Source organism: Penicillium cataractarum (assembly GCF_028827025.1).
Source record: "Penicillium cataractarum strain IBT 29864 chromosome Unknown utg000005l, whole genome shotgun sequence".
Classification (NCBI taxonomy): domain Eukaryota; kingdom Fungi; phylum Ascomycota; class Eurotiomycetes; order Eurotiales; family Aspergillaceae; genus Penicillium; species Penicillium cataractarum.
Genome location: NW_026622741.1, coordinates 566,475 through 589,282, shown reverse-complemented (window position 1 = coordinate 589,282; position 22,808 = coordinate 566,475). Strand labels below are relative to the sequence as shown.

Here is a 22,808-nt window from a genome sequence, read left to right as displayed (position 1 = left end):
CTACTCGCATGCCTTTTATATACTAGAATGTATCTTGACGTATGATTAAGTGAAACACCTCAAAGAATCCGGGGACTCGGATACCCCAGGCCGAACAGCCACTAATGCGGAGAAGCAGGCTGGCGATCATATACGCACCCGACTCGAGTCCAAGGTTTAGCAAGCGGGGCTCCAAGCACAACTCGGCACCGACAATAGGGACCCCGAGACGGTGGGAATCCGCGAGACGGTGCTCTTAAGAACTACTTGGATGCGTTTGACATCTATAGGAATAAACCAGTCAAAATAGCACTCAAAAAGCGAGAGTTAGAGAGGCGAAGTATAAAACGATTAGTTCATTCTCCCATACTGGAGTCGTACAAGTAAGCTATCAACAAAATGGTTCTCTACAAGCCTCAAGATGCGCCAGTGCAAAAGCTTTTCGATTTGACTGGCAAGGTTGTCGCAATTACAGGGAAGTCCACCCCATTTCAAGAGAGAGCTAGCACTAACAATCCATAGGTGGTGCCCGAGGAATCGGTCTAGCTGTGGCTACTGGATATGCCGAGGCTGGTGCTCAAGTATGTATTCCACAAGGCAGCTTCGTTGTCACAATATGGAAGGACTATGGACTGATACTAATTGAATTAGATTGCTATCATCTACCGAACGACTGAGACAGCCCCTGCGACCGCAGAGCGACTGGCATCTAATTACAAGACAAAGGCCCGCGCCTATCGGGCTGATGTCACCATGCCAAACGAAATTTATGCGGCTGTGGATCAGATTGTGAAGGATTTCGGAAAATTAGACGTGATTGTGGCTAATGCTGGGATTTGTTCTGAACATGCGGGCGAGGACTACACGCAGGAGGAGTTCCTGGAGGTTATGGATGTCAATGTCAACGGGGCATTCTATACTGCACAAGCTGCTGCGAAGATCTTCAAGCAACAGGGATTCGGTAATGTTGTTTTCACGGCTTCTGTCAGTGCATCATTGGTCAACACGCCCCAACGACAGGCTTCGGTAAGTCCTAATCTTTGGATATTCCTTGAAATCGGTATTGTGTTCTTGGAAAGCATGGATCTGACATCGAATATAGTACAATGCTTCAAAGGCTGGCGTTCTGCAGCTTGCCCGGTCACTAGCGGTTGAGTGGATTGATTTCTGTCGAGTGAATTGTGTCTCCCCTGGTTATATGGAGACCAATATGACAGCTTATGCGTCTGAGGAAATGCGTAACAAGTGGCTGGATCAGACCCCCGCTCGCAGAATGGCTTCTCCGTACGAATTGAAAGGGGTAAGAGATCTCCCACGTCTTCTTCTGTAAGTACGAGCTAATCTGAGAACCGCGCACAGGCATATCTTTTCTGTGCATCGGATGCTTCTAGTTACATGACTGGGTCGAACATTGTGGTTGATGGTGGTTTCACTTTGCCTTGAACCGGAGATTGATAGAGTAGAGAGTGTATTTAGAGTAAATAAAGTTAATTCTCACAACCTGGGTCTAGTCATACTGAAGTTTACATCTATGAGTACAGTACAACCCGAATTATAGAGCCATCAGAGGAGAGAATCAATGGAAGGACAGATCCATTTATTTGGGGGTTCCATTATCAATGTCGTAAATGAATTTAAATTTAGCAAGGACCTTGCTAAGATATCGTGTATTGCCTTTATTGCTCGAAGATTACTCGGTTAAGTCTCTGGCTGAACCTCGAGGTGTCCTTGGAATCTACTCCATTGCAATCACCCTCCATTTTAACCAAGATCATAGGTTGGAAAAGCCTTTCCTTCTTCAAATTATTGCCCAAGAAAACAAACTCTCAAATTCGCACTATCCCAGGACCCATAATCTAAAATCTATCCAACCAAACCACCCCTAATGAGTCTTCCCCCTAACAGTCCCCTCAATCCCCTCAAGATCACTATACAACCGCCACTCATAATCCAAACTCGGATCATTGAATCTCGCCTTCGCATCTAAAGTCGCAATCCTCTCCATATCCCCCTCCTCCAGCCGGAAATCCGCCTCCAAATTCTCCTCAATCTGCCAATCAACCACACTCTTTGGGATAACAGAGCGACCGTTATTAATCCCCCAAGCAAGAACGACCTGCACGGGACTTTTCCCGTACTTTTCACCAATTTCTTTGAGGATGGGTTGGTCGATTACGCGCATCATGTGGGAGACTTGCTTGGACCAGCCGGTTTGGCGGTAGAAATCGTTCATGTTTCCCAATGGACTGAATTGGACGACGTGGATGCCTTGGGCTTTAAGCCATGCGTTGAAGGATTTTTGTTGGAGGTATGGGTGGACTTCCATTTGGTGGACGGCTGGGACCTGGGGTGGGTTAGTTAGTCTTTTATTATCTTGGAATTGAAGTGAAATGCGTACTGTGGACGATTCCTTGATTAAAGTCTCGATCTCGCCTTTGCTAAAGTTCGAAACACCGATCGACTTGACCTTTCCGGTCTTCACGAGTTTCTCCATTGCCTTCCAGGTATCCACGTAGCTCGTTTCGCCTGCAATCATCCTCCCCTCGGCATCGCGAGGGAACCGCTCGGGACCGCGCTTGAATGTACACGGGTAGTGCATCAACAGGAGATCCACGTATGGAGTATCGAGGTCACGGAGGGAATCGTCCAATGCGCGCTCCACGTCTTCGGGGTGGTAATCGTTACACCATAGCTTCGTGCCGAGGAAGATTTCTTCGCGGGGAATTCCGCTCTTCTTGATTCCCTTTCCGACTTGCGATTCGACGTCGTAGACACGGGCTGTGTCGATTAGGCGCATGCCCTTTTGGAGGGCTCGACTGACGGTTTCTTCCTGGGAATCGGGGTCTTGGAATGTGCCAAAACCCAGGGCTGGAATGGATATGCCGTTGTTGAGTTTGTAGGTGGTTGCGCGGGTGCTCAGAGAGCGAAGGGTCAGGTTGGTTTTGAAGGATGAGGGCTTCATGGACAATGATGCCCTGGTCATTCTGGCGAGGGAGAAAGACATCTTGTGGTGTGTGTAGTGTACAACTGTAAGATACTGACGGCCACAGTCTTGTTGTGCCGGATGGAGGTGGTTGAGCTGATTGTTATATGACCGTTGATGAATCAATTCATAAGAATTTCCCTTCTTAAACCCCGCACTCTGAGGCAAAATTAGAAAGATCATAAGTCTGAGCTTGGGGACTTCAGGTGGGGTTCGATTAGATGACAGTCTTCCCGTCTCGCGGATTGTACAACCGTAAAATGCCCCCGAGACGGAGACCCGGTTGCCAAGAATGTGCACTACAGGCAGTAGTTCAGCCCTGTCACACATAGCAAGGTTAGAATATGGCGATGTAAATCTAGGCAGTAAGAGATCATGGCATATACCCACGTAGACCGACTACCATATGGAGAACATCTAACCAGGAAGTCTAGCCGAAAAAGAAGGCATGACTAGCACTGGGAACGCGATCATGTATTTACCTGGGTCCAGTTCTATGCTACTTGAATAAACCCTGTTGTCCACCAGAAAAACACCTATTCTTTCAAAATCAAGCAAAATCATAATTCATACACCTAGGGTATAGGCAAGACACAACCCCCAAATCCCAACGCCAATCAAATGCAAAGCCAAGCCATCATCAATGCACAAGCTTATAATTCCCCCCACTAACAATCTCCAATTTGCCCCTAGAAACCATCCCCGCCAAAAACTCCCTCAACTCCTCATTACTAAACGGAAACCCGCCAGGCACCACAATACTCAGCATCATAACAATCCGCTGTAGCGGCATCGCGCCCTGATTCGTCAGCATACCGACGATGAACTGCCAATAAAGGTTCATCTTCTCCATAGCCGCCGCTTCAGCAGCTTCTTTCGCTGCAGCCGCTGCAGCCGCTTCGGCAGCGGCAGCGGCGTTAGATGCATCGCCGGATTGCATGTCTGCGTCGCCACCGTCGCCACCAGGGATGCCAAATTCATCTTCGTCGTCGGAGGGGAGGTATTCCAGGACGCTGAATTCGTCGCGTGAGGATTCAGTGAGGATGCGCTTGCTTACCCAGAATAGGCAGGCGGAGCGGACGAGGGTGGGTGTCATCTCTAGTTGTTCGGCTAGGTTGGGGACGGTTCGGGTGGCCCCTTCGTCGTGGTCGGAGTGGAAGGCGTGGATGACGGTTGCTTGCCAGGTGGTGACCTCTTCGGAGAATGCGCGGTCGCCTAGTTGCAGTTCAACAAGGACTTGACCTAGCCCGTTGCGCCAGGTGAGTTTGCGGGAGGCTTTGAGTGCTTCGAAGCCAGTTGCATAGCGGCGTTGTAGAGAGGTGATTTCGTCGGGGATCTTGAAGTCTTGGTCTTGGATTTCGGGCCAGAAGAAGCGAGAGAGGATCTTCGCATGGATGTCTGGGACCGGTGGCTCTGGCGGTCGCTTGTTGAACAAGCGAGTAGGCGGTCTGAGTAGACCTTGGTCTTTGCGAATAACCTCGTCGACGCGACCAGAGTCTGAAATATCGCGGAGCATAACTTCGCATGCTTGTAGCGCAGAGTCCCCGAAACGCACCTTAAGCAACTCGAGGACTGAGATTTCTTGATCATAATGCTCGCGCTTTTGAAGAAGTCGGTCGCTGAGCAGGGTTTGGAGTTCCTTGACGAATGTTTCTTTGGAGTCAAATAAGCTGACCAGGCTATCGATAACGTCAGAGCTCTTTGATTTGCGATAGTCTGGTGCTGCGTCGACGGGATCGGGCATCCAGTTCATATCATCCCAGTCTAATTCACTGGTATTGGTTTCCATGGAGAGCTGATGGGCCTTGGATAACTCGGTGGACAGCTCAACAAGGGTTTCATTGGCATATGACGGGGTCTTTGAGCTAGTCGCCCCTGGCTCGGCCAGCAGCCCGCTAACGATAACCTTGATGGTGTCATCTCTGTCTCGCAGATACCGTCGAATTGGCCGAGCAATCCGATCCAAGAGAACGCCTTTGGGGTCTAGCAGGTGGAAAGCCCGAATGATAGAAATGTACAATTGCAAGATCTCAACCGTCGAGGCACCAGGGTGTAACAATCGCTGGTTCAAAATCGTAATAAACGACTGTGTGACATGAGCTCGGGCGGCAGGATGGGTGGTGAAGTGTCGCAGATCATCTACAGCGCCGCTACTCGCAGGCCAGTCAACGATGACATCGAAGAGCTCGCTGGTGCGAAGAGCGCCTAAGCGAGCAACGCCCATCTCCTGCCACTTTTCCACGTCGCCAAAGCTGACATCCAGAGGGCTGGAAGGTTGGCCTCCGGCGTGAGGTGTGTGTATGATCGCCAGAACCTGTACGGCCAGTCGAGCAAAGACATTCTCAATCCAATGGCGTAAGTGCTGTGGGACTGAGGATGGTGTCTCCCATTGACCCGTGTAGGCGGCGCGGACAAACTCGGTCATCATAATATTCATCACGCTGGCGAACACTTTTTGAGCTTTGTCCCCGCCAAGCCCGACCTGCTGCAGACCGTTGAGAAAGGCGAGAAGCCGATCCCGAGCCATTGTAACCTGATCATGCTCACCCTCGGTCATCAAATGAGCACGCGTCTCCGAGTCCTCATTCTTCCAATCTGCGTACGAGACTGAGTATTGTCGATCGACTTCCATCTCATCCTCGCCGCCTTCATCTTCGGCTTCGGCCTCAGCCGTATTTTCGAGCAGGGTGTCGATACCCAAAATGATCAATGCATCCTGTGCCAGCTCCCCACCCAGAAGTGGTGATATCTCGGACCATGGCAATGAATAAGAGACCACCGTATGGAATCCTCGCTGCAACTGTGTCAAGACTCTTCCTTGTTTCTGCGCTTGAAGAAGAGGCAATAGATAATGAACGACGGGGGCGAGATAGATGCGACGAGCAAGCTGCAAGCAGTCCACAATTGTTCGCAAGAGACTTTCTTTCCCCGGCGTTTTCAAGAGCTGCATTCGTTAGTACCAATGGTTCCACGCGTTCAAATCCCCGATCATACCTCATGTAGGCCACTCCGAAGATTGACCAGAAAGTGCCGCCGTATCTCGTCGCCATACCAATCGATCAGACTCTTCGAACCAGCAGTCACTCCATATCCGGTGTTACCCTGCTGGATGGTAGCTGCCAGATACGACAGTGCATCGGCAGTCTCCTTAGACGGGGGACTCAAACGATTCCAGTCCTTCAACGCCTCACTTCCATCCGTCTGTCGTGCATCGTAAATCGGGGCGAATCCCTGGTTCGGGACGGCCAAAAAGGCGGTTGCTGCCGACCAGGCCTGCTCCCATATTTCTCTATCTCGCGGGGCATCAGGAGATCGTTCTTGCTGAGGCGAGGCCAAAGAGGCCGTTCTCACTGTCGAGGAAGAACCCGTGGATTGGAACGAAGCGAGTTGTGTTTGGTCGAGCTCAGAGCTAGATTCGAAGGGTGGCCGAGCTTGTAGTGACGCGGGGGAGAAGACGGAGCCGAATACGCGTCGACGGCCCGCATTGAGAGGGACGGAGGATATCATTTTGGTTGGAGTACGTTCAGCATGGTGGAAGGAAGCTGAATACGATGTTCAGCAAGCCCAACTTGCGGGAAGCTGAAGGTGTGCGATCAACAAATCATCAACGAATGGTGTTTGGAGGTTCGTAACTTCGAAAGCGGCGCGTGGTCACGTGATCCGTGACCCTCGTTCTAGTTGACCTTCTAGATATCTACATGGAGATGGTGCTTCCAAAAAGTAACATTTGGTGGGGGTATAGATAGTGAAAATAGACTATAGGAGAAATATCTCTACTGTAATAGCTGAAATGCTACTCAGAGCGTGCCGAGGTTGACTCTGTAAGAAACGCGGGGTGACTCCAAAACGGCAAGGGGAATGCAACAACGAATGCGCCCATGAAAAAGACGAGTGAGATAAAGCGCTGATGAACGCTGTGTGCGACGGAACTGAAGTCCGACGCAGAACAAAATGCGAGACTAGTCGTATCAAGTCGTGTCGTGTCACCTCGGACATGAAGTCCGTAAAGCGAGGAAAATAAGAGCCCAAATAAGAACCTCATTCATTCCCCAGGGGCCCGCAAGTTTCGCTGGGCTTGGAGCTGTCCAAAAAGCCCACCCCCCAGAGTGTGTGTGCTCTTTCATGACCTCACGCCTTGTTATCCTCCACCTTCTCCCACTCGCTATCAGTGCTCCCGTATCCAGAACTATCGCCGCCCGTACTCGGCCGCTTCTTGGTATCGCGCTCGGTGGGTTGCAGTCTGGCCGAGGCAGTCTCACTGCCCGTCGCGACAGCGGACGATGTAGGAACCTTCTTTGACCCTGCAAAGGATTCGGTCTCTGTCTCGCTGTCGGCACTGTCCACCGCGCCGGAATCCTTCTTCCTGTCGGCGGACCCGGCCTCTGTCTCGGCCTGCTTTTTCCTTTCGGCTTCCTGGGCTGCCTGTGCGAGGCGCACCTCGTGCGCGAACCAGTTGATGGAATACCATAGCCCCGCGCACAGCACCGACAATACAACGAAATGGATGCTGTAGGTGGCTAGGCCGAGGACGAAGAGGACGAGCTGAAGGGCGGCGAAAGTCGCGTTGGTTGCGATCAACAACGTCCGGGTGGGTCCCGGAGTGAAGACGCTGGACCACAGCTCTTCCATGAAGGAAGCCATGGTTCCGGGTGGTACCTGGGGATAGTGTTTGGCGGGAGACTTGAGTACTTTCTTTGTGCAGGGGGGGGGCTCTCGGGCGAACGGTGGCTGGACTGCGGGGGGTGAGCAGCAGGAGTGACGTCGCTGGGAGGACCGGAAACTGGTATCCGTTCAAGGAGAAAAGGGAAAAGACGAACGGGGAGAGAGAGGCTGAGAGGATGAGAGACTTTGGTTTCGGGGACCGTGTTCCGAATGATGACAAGCCCAACTCCACTGCGGAAGAGGGGCGCTTTAGTAACGGCACCTGAACGGGCCATACCCCAACTGGCGTGAGAATTCCAGGTGGACACGTTAAATCGGACCCCATGGGGAAAGACACTGCGACACTCAAGTTAGCAGTGAACTTGTGAACTTGCAAGTAATAATGATTCACATTCGTAGGTCAGGTCTGCTGCGATCAGATGTGAACATCATCCGTTGATGTCGCGGGATGTCATCATGCTCGCCGACGACAACCGGGCCGAACGAGGTATGTCTGCCCGGATATTCGAATACCCTATCACACCCCCGAGTCCCCTCGAATGTGCTCGATGCTCCTCTGCAGGAGATCTTCGTCTTGCGGCATTTAGTCCCAACCCGGACTGGTCTGGGCAACAGAACAAAACTCTCGGAGAGAGCCCGAGGAGTATCCACATCGGCCGGAGTTGAGGAAAGTTAGATGCTCTCAATCTTGGTGTCCAGGCTGCTTCAGAGCTTCAGTGTGTTTCATAGATTATGATAATCAGTCTCGTGTGTGGTAGAGGTTCATGAAGAGACTCACAAGTCACCAGCATGCGCTCGTAGCAGCAGCACGTCTCCAATACTACCTACCATCAAGTCTCGTGCTATCATGGAAATAGCATGATAGCATCAAAAGATGGCCTTCCCCAGATTCAAGGTCCCCCTGTTCATCCACTCATGTCTCATTGTCTCCAAATAGGCTTTCTCCAACCAGTCGGCGTGGATACAAATGGCCTTTTTTCCAATAGCCGTCCCCAACAACCAATCAGTCTCACACGATTGAACGGCCAGTTTCCCCGTATTTTCCCCACGCGCGACTTGGGAGATCATCCCCGTCGATTCCCCTTTGCGGCCCCGGCGACCGGTAACCCGCGCACTGCCGTCATCTCTGGCTGGGCTGGAGGACACTCGGGTTGTGCAGGGCCCCGCAACACCGGAATCGGTCTTTGGTGTCACCAGCATCCAATCATGGTGCTTCCGTTGGTGCAAATCGACCGCGTCTGGTCAGAGAAGGGAGGGGAAGGGGGAAACCTGGCCAGAGCCACGCAGAACAGCAAAGAGCGAGCTGAGGTTGGTATAAATATGACCGCTGGGGACGCCAGATCCAAGCCGTTGGACAGAAACGGAAATTTCCTCCTCAAAAGAGGTCAAAACCGCCGAGTACTTCCTTTTTCATCTGTTCTCTTCTAGTCCGATCTTATAGATCTTGTTTACCGTGGGAATGGCAGACATGGCAGTAGACAAGGCTGATCTCGATCCCGTGGAAGGCTTCACGCATCATGCCGAAGATATCACGGCGGACAGGGAGCCGTATGGCCCCCCGGGATTGCGGGGTCTAATCAGCAACCCATTCGTTTTGATGTGTGCTGCCTGTTCGACATTGGGTGGTCTCGTCTTTGGCTATGATCAGGGTGTGGTGTCGGTCATTCTGGTGATGGACCAGTTCTTGGAGGAATTCCCGCGGGTCGGGGGCTCCGGTGCTGGTTTCTGGAAGGGACTTTTGACCGCGATGATTGAGTTGGGTGCACTGCTGGGTGCTCTGAATCAGGGATGGATCGCCGACAAGATCTCCCGTCGATACTCTATCGTGGTGGCTGTCGTCATCTTCACAATTGGCTCGATTCTCCAGACTGCCGCATTTGGATACCCGATGCTGGTCGTGGCTCGATTGATTGGAGGTTTGGGGATTGGTATGCTGTCCATGGTGGCTCCCCTCTATATCAGTGAAATCAGTAAGTTTGTTATTACCTCACCCTCGAGACAGAGACACCGAGTCTGACGCTTTCTTTTCACTCCACTTTAGGTCCCCCAGAATGTCGTGGAACGTTACTTGTTCTCGAAGAATTCTGCATCGTGCTTGGCATCGTGATTGCCTACTGGATCACTTTTGGAACACGGTACATGGCCGGCGAATGGGCCTGGCGTCTACCCTTCCTCTTACAGATGCTCCCCGGCTTCATCCTTGCAGCCGGTGTTATCATCCTCCCGTTCTCACCACGATGGCTCGCCTCAAAAGGTCGTAACGAGGAAGCCCTCCAAAGCCTGTCTAAACTGCGCAACCTGCCAACCTCCGACAGGCGTGTGCGCCAAGAGTACATGGACATCCTAGTCGAGGTCCGCTTCCATCAGGAAATGAATGCGGAAAAGCATCCGGACCTGCAAGGTGGCGGCCCCAAGAACTCAATCCTGTTGGAGATGGCCTCTTGGGCTGATGTCTTCAAGAGGGGTTGTTGGCGCCGTACGCATATCGGTGTTGGTATCATGTTCTTCCAGCAGTTTGTTGGAATTAATGCATTGATCTATTACTCGCCCAGTTTGTTCAAGACTATGGGTTTTGATACCAACATGCAGCTTATCATGTCTGGAGTTTTGAACGTGCTGCAGTTGGTGGGCGTGACGACTAGTGTCTGGACTATGGATACTTTGGGTCGTCGGAAGCTCTTGCTATGCGGCTCTGTTCTAATGGCCATTTCACACATTGTCATTGCTATTCTAGTTGGTCGATTTGGCCCTAACTGGGAAGGGCATCGGACAGAAGGATGGGTCAGCGCAGCCTTTCTACTCTTTTACATGGTTGCTTTCGGAGCCACATGGGGTCCCGTTCCATGGGCAGTGCCATCTGGTAAGCCCAGATGTCTTGAATATCTTTGACTAAACAATACTAATATGTGTTTCAGAAATCTTCCCATCCTCCCTCCGCGCCAAGGGTGTCGCCATTTCTACTTGTTCTAACTGGCTCAACAACTTCATCATCGGCCTCATCACCCCACCTTTGGTTGAAGACACGGGCTACGGTGCCTACGTATTCTTCGCTGTATTCTGTGTGCTCTCGGGTGTTTGGACCTTCTTCTTCATGCCGGAGACTATGGGTCGCACACTCGAGCAGATGGACCATGTCTTCAAGGATAACTCTAACGAGAATGAGCGGGAACGCAGACATGCTATCGAGGCTAGTGTATTGGCTGAACGGGAATATGCTTGAGGGGAGTTATACTATGTGTTACTTAGCGACAGAATTCCTTTATCTTCATCGGGTGTTCAATTATATCCACTTGTTAGAGCTTGTACAATGGTAGTTTCGAGGTTTTGACTTGAGGACTTGACGCAAAGAATTTCTATATGTACTTTGGATCGTTTGCCGCATAGATTTTGACCATACTCTTGAGACATTTCCGGAATCATGACTGAAGACATGACTTTGAAGTTCCAATATGTAGTGTAGGTTGTCTGTTTGTGATGAGAAATTGTCTCTGACCACTGGTGGAGATAACCAATACAAGCTGTAGGGCCGGGCATATGGCCTGGCTCGAGACACATCAGCTAGATACTCCACTAACGGAGTACCTACAAGTGTTAAATATATACAAAAAAAAGAATATGATAGCCGCGTATAGTGCCTTTTCTATATTACTATATAGGGTCAATAAAGCTTAAGTTTACTATTTAGTCTAAGAGAATTTAAGATAGGGCGAGGCTGTTCACACCACCCGAGAAGTAGGCCTGATTTCTGCCATGGCCGTCACGCCTTTCAAATACGATTAGGGCCACCCTCCCGTCCTTCTATATACGCATTCTTTCCTTCTTCCTTTCTATCTTCCTACCTACTAGGGTCATATGATCTAGCCCTACCGTAGGAAAGGAAGGAAGGTAGAAAGGAGGACTGCGCCGTGCTGCCGCTGGTTATTTACGCTTACAGTTTCAAAGCCGACCAGGATGAAATCGCTGAAAAGGGACAGTTGTAGCCTATCGTTAGCCGCCTTCACTTGCTGAACGGCCTAGCACCAGCATATCAAGCCGAGGAGGAGGTTCCAGGGTGAAAACGTCCGGAGCTTTCGGCCACCTTCCATCCTTGGTATGTAGCGACCGCCGAAGCCCCACGCCGCCTTTCAATACTGCCAGCTACGGTGCGTCACTCGATGAGGTCCGCAAAGACATGAACATGAACATGAAGCCTGGCTGGAGACTGTCTTCCCATTCTCGCAACTTGCGATACCTCGCCGATGTAATCAGGACATATTCTCGCGCTGATTTTCATTCACACCAAAGACCAGCCGTCACCGCAGAGTCTCTCCGTCACAACACCGATTTCGATCCTTCATGCCACGGCTGACTCGTCATATGTACCGATCGAAGATGTTTTTCACCTGAGGTAGATTTCGAATGTCTCGAGGACTATGTGTCCGGCAGATATCACCCAATTCTTATCGGAGACACCTTTTGTAGTGGCCGCTACACAGTCGTTCACAAGCATGGATTGGTGGATATTCAACAATTTGGCTCGCCTGGGATGAGCAACGCCGGCGCTATGTATCGCTGCAAATACTTACTGCGAGAGCCTCGCCAGATAGTCACGAAGGGGATGTCCTTCATTACCTGATGACGAGCAACCTTACTCATGCTGGAAAGCGATTCATTCCACCGCTACTTGCTACTTGACCAATTCTGGTTTCATGGTCCAAACGGACATCGTCAGTGTTTGGTTGGAGACATTACGGAAGATGGCCGGAGCCGAAATCTGTCCTGGTCATGGACAATGCATCGTTCCACCACACCATGTGTGCCAAGGCGGGTGTCAAATTGGTTTATCTGCCTCCATACTCGCCGGACCTGAATCCGATTGAAGAAGTTTTTGCTGAGCTTAAGCGCTTCATAAGACGTAATTCGAGCTACTATGCCGAAGATCCTACCCAAGGATTCGCCCCTTTTCTCGAATGGTGTATTAATTAAGTTGGGGCAAGAGAAGAAAGCGCTAGGGATCATTTCCGGCATATAGGCCTGAGTATTGAAAACTATGATTAACTTCTTCCTTCGACATCACATTACATTAAGCTAGCGATCCTATATCTAAATCCTACCTTGAGTCACAACGCTTTGATCCCGTGTTGAGCATGTGTCTCCGCCTTTGAAAGTATTGCTAGCAGGATCTTAGTTAAGCCAAAGGCACGTATTGCTACGGGAGGCGTAACTGATTCTAGGTAGACCATTATGTACTCACTAATAACTATTTTATTTAGGGATTTGCTGCCTATAGCCTACTCCTGCGGTAAAAATGACTCCCTGCTTGCAAAACACGAACGCTAGCTCTTTTTGCCCCTCTTTAAAATACCCTTTAACCGCCGCGCGAGAAGTCTTCTTGTGAAAGTGCTGCTGGACTTCGGTGCCTGATCTTCTGAAAATCATCTGGCGTCGTATCAAATGGGACGCTGTTACCGGATATTGCTTGCGGAAGGTCAGGTGCTTGGTTGAACGGACACCTGTCTTGACCATTAGCCACGAGATTCTCACTAGACGATGCAGATGCCTGCCTTGTTTCAGATCCATTTAGCTGGTCCTCATGGAAAGTGGCAAGGAGCTTCTCCGAGACTAATCGATCGGGATGGTCTTCTGCGAGCACTTCCGCTTGTATCGCAACAACGCGCTCTAGCAGCTTGACTGCCTCCTTGACTTGTCCGTTTGCTTGATATGCTCGAGCGAGAGAGTGTTGCGACGCTAGTCGATCGGGATGGTCTTCTGCGAGTACTTCCGCTTGTATCGCGATAACACGCTCTAGTATCTTGATTGCCTCCTTAACTTGCCCGTTTGCTCGATATGCTATAGCGAGAGTGTGTTGCGACGCTAGTCGATCGGGATGGTCTTCTGCGAGTACTTCCGCTTGTATCGCGACAACACGCTCTAGTATCTTGATTGCCTCCTTAACTTGCCCGTTTGCTTGATATGCTACAGCGAGCACGTGTTGCGAGAACAGCCGATCCACGTTATCTGGAGCAAGATTTCTATTCCTCCACTCGCAAGATTCCTTCAGCCAGAGAATAGCTTCTTTTATCCGCCCATCAACGTATAGGCACCGCCCGACCTTCAAACATAGCTCGCTCCGTTCTTGTGTACCTTGGCATTGCTGATCCTTCTCGATGCGGGCCACATGCGGTAGGTAATCCCGCCAGATCTCACGCTTAGCGTAATCACCGGAGGGAAATACTTTGCAGAGGTGTTGCCATGCGGCTGTTCTTGTCTCTACTTCACGGCCGCTTTGCTTAACCCATATTCTGGTCGCCAAGTGGACTAGTCTATGCATGTCGAGCTTATCGTCCTCGTATCTCCTCTCCAGAAACGAGAAGGAGCAGAGTGTACCAACGGCACTTACCAACCGGGCTTCGGGGTAAGATGCTGGTAAAATGGGGAATGGGATTGCTCTCCATTCGATGCAAGATATAAATGCGAGGAGATCTGCCGCTAATGTATCGCATTCGAGGATCTTGTTGATGGTTATCATCCATGTCTTCGCGACTGCATTTGTCAAGTTCGGGTATCGTGTGTTGTCCCCAAAATCCGTGCTCATAATCGCAACAGCGTCCTGCTCTGTCTTCTTGAGTAGCCGTAAATACTCGGATATGGAGCTTTTATTGGTGTTAATATATGCTGCCGCCTGAGTAATAGCCAATGGGAGATATTCTAGCTCGTCGAGAAGATTCATCACGGCCTCGTAGTCGTAGGAAGGGCATTTTCGAATTAACGATTTCTCTAACAACTCCGCGGTCTCCTGTCCCGTCATCTTCCCCATCTCAACCACGTCGCTGCCCGTCAGGTATTGCGCTACGGCTCCATGTCGAGTCGTGAATATCGTCAGGCCATCATCGCTTTCCGGCAGAAAGGCCAGCAAGCCGTCTGTTTGATGGGTTCCAAGAAGTAAGTCAAGGTCGTCAGCGTTGTCGACGATTAGCAACCACTTTCCTGCCGTACTTTCGCGTAGACGTTGCCGTACTAGGATCTTCACGTCTTCATTACCCTCCTGCCCTTGGCGTATCCCTAATGCTCTCGCTATCTCCATGCAACCTAGCTCAAAAGTTTCCATACTCAAGGATTGTACCCAAAAGATGGAGAATTCGGGATTATCTTCTTTGACCGAGTATGCGAATTGTAGCGCGACTTGTGTCTTGCCGATACCACCTAGGCCGCTGAGTGCCACCTTCCGGCAATCTTTATCCACGAGGAGTTTTCGTTTCAGGGTATAGAGCTCTGCAGTTCGACCGACGAACTTGTGATTTCGTGGCAAGGGGAGGGAGAAGCTACGCTTCGGCTCTATGGCGCGTGAGGCTGATTTCTGAGATTCGGGTTATGGTGGAAACACTGACCCTGTAGTGCTTCCTCGACCGTTTTTGTGTCCACCACATCCGCCGCTGGTATCACACCTAGCAGCTCCTTCGCGTATGCCGCTGCTGTTCCTGCCGCGTACGGCTGCCATTCCTTATTCTTATGCGAGTCGGCGTAGTCACAGATTCCGCGGATCACCAGGCACGGAAAATGATTCATCAGGCCGGCCGCCTCCATCTCAAAGCAGAGAACTCCTTCGAATTCGGAGCTGACCTTGTCCCGCTCTACACCGTCCCTCATTACCTGGTTCCCCGAAGCAATCGTACCATAGTGAATCATAGGTGTATAGTTAGTCCGCTCCTCCCTCGGTATCTTTCTCACGGGCGCGCATGACGAACAACTATCCTCTCCACTATGATTGTACGTCGCTTCGAATAGCACATCGTTTCCAGCTTGGTCGCGGCCGAATTTGGGGAGGTCACTAAGCTTCGACAGGTGTGGCGACAGACTACATCTGCCTCGGTCTAGGTTGGATCGAAGCTTCGTAACAGCGGCGAGGAGGACGGTAGGTGGAGCGTTGAGGAACCCCGTCCGCTTGAACCCGCTTAGCGTCGACTTTCCAAAGTCATATTGCACTACCCCACCATGACCGTTTCCAGGCTGGCTGACAACAACATCACCAAGTCGGATATCCGCTTCCTTGCGTGGAACGCCGCCTCCGATTCCCACCATCAGCCCAAATCGAATGGCCGGGAACGTCGTCTTCATCTGCATAGCCACTGCCGCAGCAGAGTTAGTACCCGTCTGGCCAGCGGGCAGACACGCGAGGACAATATTGTGCGCCCCTATAGACCCAAGCGTGTATATATTTGAATCGTTGATATTCGGAGGGAGGTCTTGGTGTTCTTCGTCAAGCATCTCCTGTGCAGCAGTAAGCTCGAACGACAAGGCGCACACCCACCCGACCGTGTAATCGTGGTGACTGAGACGGCGTGCCATCTTGCTGAAATGGCAGCTAAATGGCAGCTAAACTGGCCTCAGGTTGGATGTGGGCTTGAGTTTGAGGATCAGCACGAAAGGCGAAGAGGCTTCGTCTGGGCCACAGTAAAGCGACGCTCGGCGCTTAGACCGGGGGGGGGGGGGGGGGGGGGGGGGCAAACGACTATAGCTGGCTCACACTTGCTGACTTGGATAAGTTAGCCTTAGGCATGATTCAATTAGGAAATGATCCTCAGAAACCGGGCCAAATAAACGACCATTCGATACTGTAGTGACCTGGCTGATGACATCCTCCACAAAGCATTTGGCAGGCCCAGCTTCTGTGATGGCAAAGCTCAATATTCTCCTTGGCTAATTATGACTGAGCCTCTGACTACGCATCTCCCAGCCACCGCAAATGGTTGATGGCTGTTGAATGCTTCCCTCGCAACAGCCCAGGATCATATCCATGGGGTATCAAAAGAAAAAGCCCTAGCAGCATTAGAACCGGCTATTTCTATAATTGCAGATCCGTTTGGGAGAGTTTTGGAGCCTGGTACCATTTATCCCCAGTCCAACGTTTATCTAGCTAAGCTGGTGAGATTTCTAAGTGGACCTTACAAAGCAGACGCCGTATTAGCACTCCCATCTTCCGGTGTCTACGTCAGCCCCTCTGTGACATGGGCCGTGGCGAGACGGAGCAGACTTGTAAATGGGACGTTGTAGGTGGTGAGCTACGTGCTTTTGAGGACTTACTTAGAGCTATGGTGGCATTTGAACCCGCAGAACGAGCTAAAGCGGACTAACTCCTAAGGTCGAAGTATATAGTGAAGTGGGCGTTACCCGCGTGGGAGAGGCAGAAAAGGCGAAAAAGAACTTAACATACAGTTGAGCAGCATTAGGCTATCTACGCCTAAGTAGATTAGAAGAAGTGCTAACCGATATACATTGTTCTAAGGCTCTACTAGCTAAGGGAATGTATATGTTATTATAGCCTAATATCGAATATGTAATCGGTATGGTACCGTACAGACCTTCACTCATACTGTATCTAAACTTAATTAATCTCGGAAAGATCCGTCAGCCTATATGGGGTTGTCAGCTTTTCACAACGCTAGTAACAAACGACGGTTATAGGAGAGCAGCCATTGGCATAAATAAGACTTATGTTCTCTTACCGGACTTAGTCCTCTGTAGCACTAGCACGGCCTTCTTTGCTACATATTAAAATGAGTGGCATTAAAAGAGCGACAGTAAACGAGTGGACAATGGCTTCGATAGTCGCTCGTGGTCGTGTGATGAGCATATCACAGATGGTGTCTATTCACGGCGAGGGGTAGGGCCATACGAGGGAGTCTAGTCGCTCTCCTTATAGGGCTGTTTCTACCTATATTAATAAAATCCTTATGAGTAAGAGTAGAGTATAGAATTAATAAATTATAGAGGATTAGGTAAAGCAGGTAAGTAGAAGAGAATATAGAAGTAAGAAAGTATAAGGTCTAAGAAGTAATAAAGGGAAGCCGGGAGAAGAAGGAGGAAACATTAGTAGGTTAAAAGATTTTTAATATGGTAAAACGGTAGAACTACATGTAGGCGGTAAGCACTAATAGGTAATTAAATAGGCTCAGTACTAAGTCGAAAAACCACTTAGTTGGAATGTATATTTTTAACCAGCGCTGGTTGCATTTGCTTTCTTTGTCAAGATCCTCGATAGCCTGTTCTCTCTGTCCCTATTTAATATTTCCCTCTCCGTCTCCCTCTCAAAAGATTGCTAGCTCTCTCCTGCTTACCGCTTCGTTCTTAACGTCTTCTATAAGCATCGCTCAGACGGTATATATGTCATGCCATTCCATGACAATATGTGGAAGTCTGCTAAATAGGTTAGATGACCTATAACGATTCAAATAGACCTAACATCCTCTCTCCTTATTTCCGATGAGGAAGTTCCTAATCAACTCAATTATTGTCACACCCAGATCACTTCCGGCACCTAAGAGGATGCACTACAGGTTCAACGTGAAGGGTAGTGAAGTAGCAGAAGTATTTAAAGACCTTATCGACTGCCTAATTACCTCTTTAGGTTAGCAAGCTTATACCCCTACTGGAATGCCGCTGAGACACGATATTATGGACTCGGAGAGGATAAATACTCCTATGGTTATCAATCTCGAGTCGTAGCAGCTATAGGCTATCGCCTGGACAGGGATAGGAGGATCTAATATGTGTAGTAGTATCTTTACTAGCGCATACGGACTTAAAAGACCTTATCTAGGTTGTGCTTTTGGCAATATCTACACTTTATGTTTCTCGGCTTAGACGGATTCGTTACGCTCTGTGCCAAACATGGGCGACTTTCTTAGACAAGAAACGAAGAAGGTGGATTAGCTATTTAGGCATTCTTTCTTGTTACTTGCAACGGAACCTTTAAGTCCACCTTGGCTTATAGAGACAAATCAGCTAGCCACTTCCCTACTACCTTATATGGTATTGCCCTTACCTAGCTACGACTTTCTTACCAAGCGACAAATGACTGCCGCGAGTTCCATAGCTGGCCTACGCACAATTATGGTCACGGAATCCAAATCTCTAACAGGCAGGGTAGCTTTCTCCAAGGGAATCTTGATCCTCGAGCTTTAGTATCTATATATAAACGCCTGCGGAAGAACAGGCTTGAATCTGCATAAACAGTACGGCACACGTTTCCATCATGATTGGAAGTGGCACGCTACGCTATATCCTCGAAATATGAGCCGTTGAAGGAAATGGGGCACTTTTCCACGATCTTGTTTTCTTCCTCTTCCTCGCTTCTGAAATCCCGTTGTTCTATACCGCCCTTCTGCTTCTTGGGTTTCCTCCCCAGTCCCATACATATTCTTGGCGATATGGCTGGCGACGCATACGTTGGGCTAAATCATCCCCAGAAAAATATCGCACTTTTATGGAGTAGAACACCTCTCAGTTATATTGCTATTGATTATAACGCATGTGACTATTAGAAAGATGAAACAGAATTGGCCTGGCTCAAAAAGTAACAGAAGAACTATACCCGCTTTGCATGGGAGTGGAGCGACGCCAAGCTGAGTCCCGCCCGAAAGCTTAATCCTGGTTATATAATGTGTAAGCAATTATATCTATCACATTTCCAACATGTAAAATGAAGATAAAGGAAGAATATCATTGTACCAGGGCTTTAGAGTACTTATCTTAGCACGAGTAGTAATTAAGTGAGTGAAATGGTAACGCGTAATCCTCAGAACGACGCGTGCCTTCACTAGTTCGGGCGTATTTAGAGTTAGCGTAAGCCCCTTGTAGATACTGTACATAACTTAGGCCCCCAATCTTGTGGCGTCAGCGTATCAATAGTCGGCCCGGCGAATGTAAATCACCGGCTTACTATCGATCAGCATTCAGATTGCTTAAGCTCAGCTCCTCATATTCTCCACTTCCTTCGGCCCTGCTCTGACCTTATTACTTCTTTATCTCAAGCTTGCTGCTATACCGTTCTTCCGACTTGGTTTCATACAGCTTGACAGTGAATTCACAACCAATGGCGTCTGAAACCAATGGAAAGAGTCCAGTCAAAACAAATGGCGACGTCCGCAGCGATGTCCAAATTATCCCCCTGAAGCCCCTTGATCAATGGCGGCCCCTGGAAGAGATCCGATCCCTATTGTTTCTCGTCGTACGCGAGAACCTCAATGAAGAAGCTATGCGGGATTCTCTCGATAGGCTTATTAGAGAGCATCTGCCCCTCATTGGAGCTCGAATTGAGCTTAAGAAGTCCGACCTCGAGTATCGTTTCCCGAAGCCATTCCCACCGGCTTATCTCCTGTTTGAGTGGACAAACAAAACAATAGACTCCTCTTTGGGAGATACCAGTCTTCTACCACAAGCACCTCAATCTGACTCTGGTCCTTCATTTGCGTCATCCAACATCCTAGATATGGAGAGAGAATGGACTCCATCCACTTGGCCCGTGGAGCGCAAATTCGAGAAGCCCGATGCTCCTCTCCTTTTTGTACACATCACCAAGTACACCGACAGCACGATAGTCGCATTGAACCTTCCACATTCGGTCTCCGATCAGCTAGGCTTTGGAAGCATGATCAATGCATGGATGCAGGTGCTCAATGGCGAAACTCCACCTGAATTTGTCGAGCTCTCAGTAGATGCACTCGACGGTCCAAAGCTCTCGCAGAAGGAGCTCCGAATGAAAGGCAAATTTCGCATCCTCAGTAGCAGAGAGCGAGCTACGAAAATCATCCCTTTCATCCCGGGATTCGTTCGGGACCCGAAAGAAGTTCGAAAGACCCTGTTCTTGCCTGTCAATCTTGTAGATGACCTACGTGAGCGCTGCATGGTCAAATTGAAAGCAAAATATGGCGAGGATGCAGCTACACTATCAAACGCAGATGTGATCACTGCTATTCTCGCTAAGTTCGCTTTTCTGAGCCTAAAGGACTCGAAGATGGTGACCCTGAGCACATCTCTCAATATTCGAGGACGGCATCCTGCTCTCCCGGCGGATAAACCATACCTTCACAATGGCCTCTCATTTGTTGTTTCACGACTGCCAGTCGCAAAGACTCCATTAGCCGAAGTGGCCTACAAGAACCGCCTCGCAGTCAACGAAGGGCTCAAGTTGACAAACATCGAGCGCAGTTTGGCAGTTAGCAAGGAGATGTACAAGCGACAACTTCAACTTCATGTCATTGAGCCGCCTGGTCTCAGCTACGCGATTACAAATTGGTGCGGAGCATGGCGCGAGCTTGACTTTGGACCGGCTGTAGTGAGAACGGAGGACAGCGTGGTAGATGGTGGTGTAAAGGGATCGGCTATACCTCTTGTCTTTGGCCACTCTCTTCAACGCCATTTACCGACAAGATTCAATGGACATATCATGTGCAAGGCTGGCGGGGGGTATTGGTGTGATTTTACTGCGATTCCAAAAACAATAGCTAAGCTTGAGAGTTTATAGAGTCTTGGTCGGCTGGTTAAACCGTCCGAAGAACGCTCCTGCGAACTCGGCCGGTGACAAACACATACGTAATAGATACAAAGAATACTACCCCTTTTCTAATGTTCAAATTCATTACTTGTTCAAAAAACTGAGATTTTCAAAAAAAAAAAAAAAAAAAAACCAATCAGATTTATCCAGGAGCTGCATAGGGAGAAGCAGTGGCAGTCCTATCTTCTAACAAATCACAACGAACCGATTAAGATTAAGACCAAGAAGCCTCACTCTAGTTATACAAAATCTAACCCCAACGTGTGTTAACATCTATCCACGTCTGGCACGTCGACTAGAATACCAACTATCTTAGTTTCCAACATCCTGCGAGGCAGCGAGCTGTGGGGAATAGTAGTTATAGCAGAGAACATCACCCTGAGTGTTAAGTAGCTGCTCCAAGGTAGCATTGCCGGCGAGTTTGCCAATGTTAACCTTAAAGTCCAGGGTGACATTCTGACCACTGTAGTCAAGTGGCTCAATAGGGCCACCAACCTCATGGAGACGAGCGGGGAGATCCTTCTGCTGCCAGTTCCAAAGGACGCGATCAAGGTTGCAGTGGTGCAGGAAGAACAAAGGGTCTACATATGTCAGGAAACTGCTCACTTACAACATTGCCAGTTAAGTGAAGATCGACTTACCACCGGGGCTGTGGGCAGAGTTTCCAAGTGTGCCAAGAACACCACCAACACCGAAATGACCACTGCCGTGGATGTTGGGCTGAGAGAAGTTGGGGATGTTCTCCAGGGCACGGGCAAAGGAGGTATAGTCTGACTGACTCTCGACGTGATCCACAAGAGTTTGACGTCCAAAGTAGTTCATGATCCAAGGGATCCAATCACGACGCAGGCAGTCAGACTGACCCTTGGGCTCTCCAACGTTCAAGAAGAACTTGCCCTTGCGGAAAGGACCGTCTTGGACACAACCACCACCGGTACGGCCGGTGAGGTTGAAGGAGTTCTCAGCAGCAGTCGCTTCCCGGAAGGGCTTTCCATTGCCACCAAATCCATAATCGCTATCGAAAATTTCCGTCTCATAGATAGCCATGGAGGAGTTGTCCGTGGAAGATGCGTCGAGGGCCCAGTTCCAGTACCTAGGGGGTAAGCTAGTTAGCATCTAAATCATAACTAATAGCATCGGCCAGAGCTGCCAATACTTACGGCTGGGCACCCTTGTAGCCGCAGACCTCTCTCAGGTACCGCTCGTAGGTGGCGGTAAAGTATCGATGCCATAGCGCGAAGTGGCCCTGATCGACTGTGATCAGCATGATCGACAAAGCACTGACATAGCCAAGATAGTGTTGAGATCCTATGTGGGACTTACCACCCAGTGAATCGCCGAGTTCTGATCCGAATGAGTTGCCTGGAAACTCTGAAACAAGTTGGTGGCATTTTGAAGACCCCCAGTGACGTCGGGCTTATTGGCCAAGCAAGTCACAGCATTGAGGTAATCCAAACGCTCAGACTTGGACAATTGTCTCCTAATAAGCAGTCAGCTCTCTTCCCTGAAGAGACTTCGGAATGGGGAATCCCTTACCATTCTTTACGTTGAGGAGGGTTCTTGCATTGAGCAGCCAAGGACTCCCCTGTCAAGAGCAGAACCCCGAAGGACAAAAGGAATTTAGAAATATGCATCTTGGCTTTTGCTTTTTCTGAAACGCACACGAATCCACAAGCTCGTTTGCAAGAAACAGAAGGGATAAGGACGTGGTTTTATGAGGGGTTACTCGTTGAAAAGGGGGACTTGAGGCTATCACTCGTTCGGCAGTCAAAACCGAAGCCCTAAGGCCGGCTCTTGGAGAGAGGCTTGCTAGCGCGTTGAGCTAGAAGCGTGGCGAGATGAACAAACGCAATTCATCTAAGACATCCTGCT

At 49.7% G+C, this 22,808-nt stretch overlaps 8 protein-coding genes across 8 annotated transcripts; 3 read left to right on the top strand and 5 right to left on the bottom strand.

Annotated features, from left to right (window-relative positions):
* Nucleotides 1–104: 104 nt before the first annotated feature.
* On the top strand, nucleotides 105–1,422 carry N7496_005979 (oxidoreductase; the record flags this gene model as incomplete). Its single annotated transcript, XM_056698908.1, has 6 exons — nucleotides 105–211; nucleotides 270–319; nucleotides 502–560; nucleotides 631–1,005; nucleotides 1,082–1,279; nucleotides 1,339–1,422. 6 exons carry the CDS (start codon nucleotides 105–107, stop codon nucleotides 1,420–1,422), a joined length of 873 nt encoding a protein of 290 aa, XP_056554321.1.
* A 439-nt stretch (nucleotides 1,423–1,861) lies between these two features.
* N7496_005978 (aldo/keto reductase) lies at nucleotides 1,862–2,962 on the bottom strand (the record flags this gene model as incomplete). The annotated part of the gene is made up of 2 exons (XM_056698907.1): nucleotides 1,862–2,323; nucleotides 2,378–2,962. The coding sequence occupies 2 exons, from the start codon at nucleotides 2,960–2,962 to the stop codon at nucleotides 1,862–1,864; spliced, it is 1,047 nt and encodes a 348-aa protein (XP_056554320.1).
* Nucleotides 2,963–3,602: 640 nt separating this feature from the next.
* N7496_005977 (anaphase promoting complex subunit 2) lies at nucleotides 3,603–6,469 on the bottom strand (the record flags this gene model as incomplete). Its single annotated transcript, XM_056698906.1, has 2 exons — nucleotides 3,603–5,906; nucleotides 5,957–6,469. The coding sequence occupies 2 exons, from the start codon at nucleotides 6,467–6,469 to the stop codon at nucleotides 3,603–3,605; spliced, it is 2,817 nt and encodes a 938-aa protein (XP_056554319.1).
* Nucleotides 6,470–7,090: 621 nt separating this feature from the next.
* On the bottom strand, nucleotides 7,091–7,603 carry N7496_005976 (V-type ATPase assembly factor PKR1; the record flags this gene model as incomplete). Its single annotated transcript, XM_056698905.1, has 1 exon — nucleotides 7,091–7,603. The coding sequence occupies one exon, from the start codon at nucleotides 7,601–7,603 to the stop codon at nucleotides 7,091–7,093; it is 513 nt and encodes a 170-aa protein (XP_056554318.1).
* Nucleotides 7,604–9,092: 1,489 nt separating this feature from the next.
* On the top strand, nucleotides 9,093–10,844 carry N7496_005975 (sugar porter family MFS transporter; the record flags this gene model as incomplete). Its single annotated transcript, XM_056698904.1, has 3 exons — nucleotides 9,093–9,594; nucleotides 9,666–10,484; nucleotides 10,540–10,844. 3 exons carry the CDS (start codon nucleotides 9,093–9,095, stop codon nucleotides 10,842–10,844), a joined length of 1,626 nt encoding a protein of 541 aa, XP_056554317.1.
* A 2,127-nt stretch (nucleotides 10,845–12,971) lies between these two features.
* On the bottom strand, nucleotides 12,972–14,711 carry N7496_005974 (TPR repeat protein; the record flags this gene model as incomplete). The annotated part of the gene is made up of 1 exon (XM_056698903.1): nucleotides 12,972–14,711. The coding sequence occupies one exon, from the start codon at nucleotides 14,709–14,711 to the stop codon at nucleotides 12,972–12,974; it is 1,740 nt and encodes a 579-aa protein (XP_056554316.1).
* A 4,764-nt stretch (nucleotides 14,712–19,475) lies between these two features.
* Nucleotides 19,476–20,906, top strand: N7496_005973 (BCL5p protein; the record flags this gene model as incomplete). The annotated part of the gene is made up of 1 exon (XM_056698902.1): nucleotides 19,476–20,906. One exon carries the CDS (start codon nucleotides 19,476–19,478, stop codon nucleotides 20,904–20,906), a length of 1,431 nt encoding a protein of 476 aa, XP_056554315.1.
* Nucleotides 20,907–21,248: 342 nt separating this feature from the next.
* Nucleotides 21,249–22,570, bottom strand: N7496_005972 (tyrosinase family protein; the record flags this gene model as incomplete). Its single annotated transcript, XM_056698901.1, has 5 exons — nucleotides 21,249–21,517; nucleotides 21,578–22,029; nucleotides 22,097–22,182; nucleotides 22,260–22,416; nucleotides 22,473–22,570. 5 exons carry the CDS (start codon nucleotides 22,568–22,570, stop codon nucleotides 21,249–21,251), a joined length of 1,062 nt encoding a protein of 353 aa, XP_056554314.1.
* Between the last annotated feature and the right edge of the window lie 238 nt (nucleotides 22,571–22,808).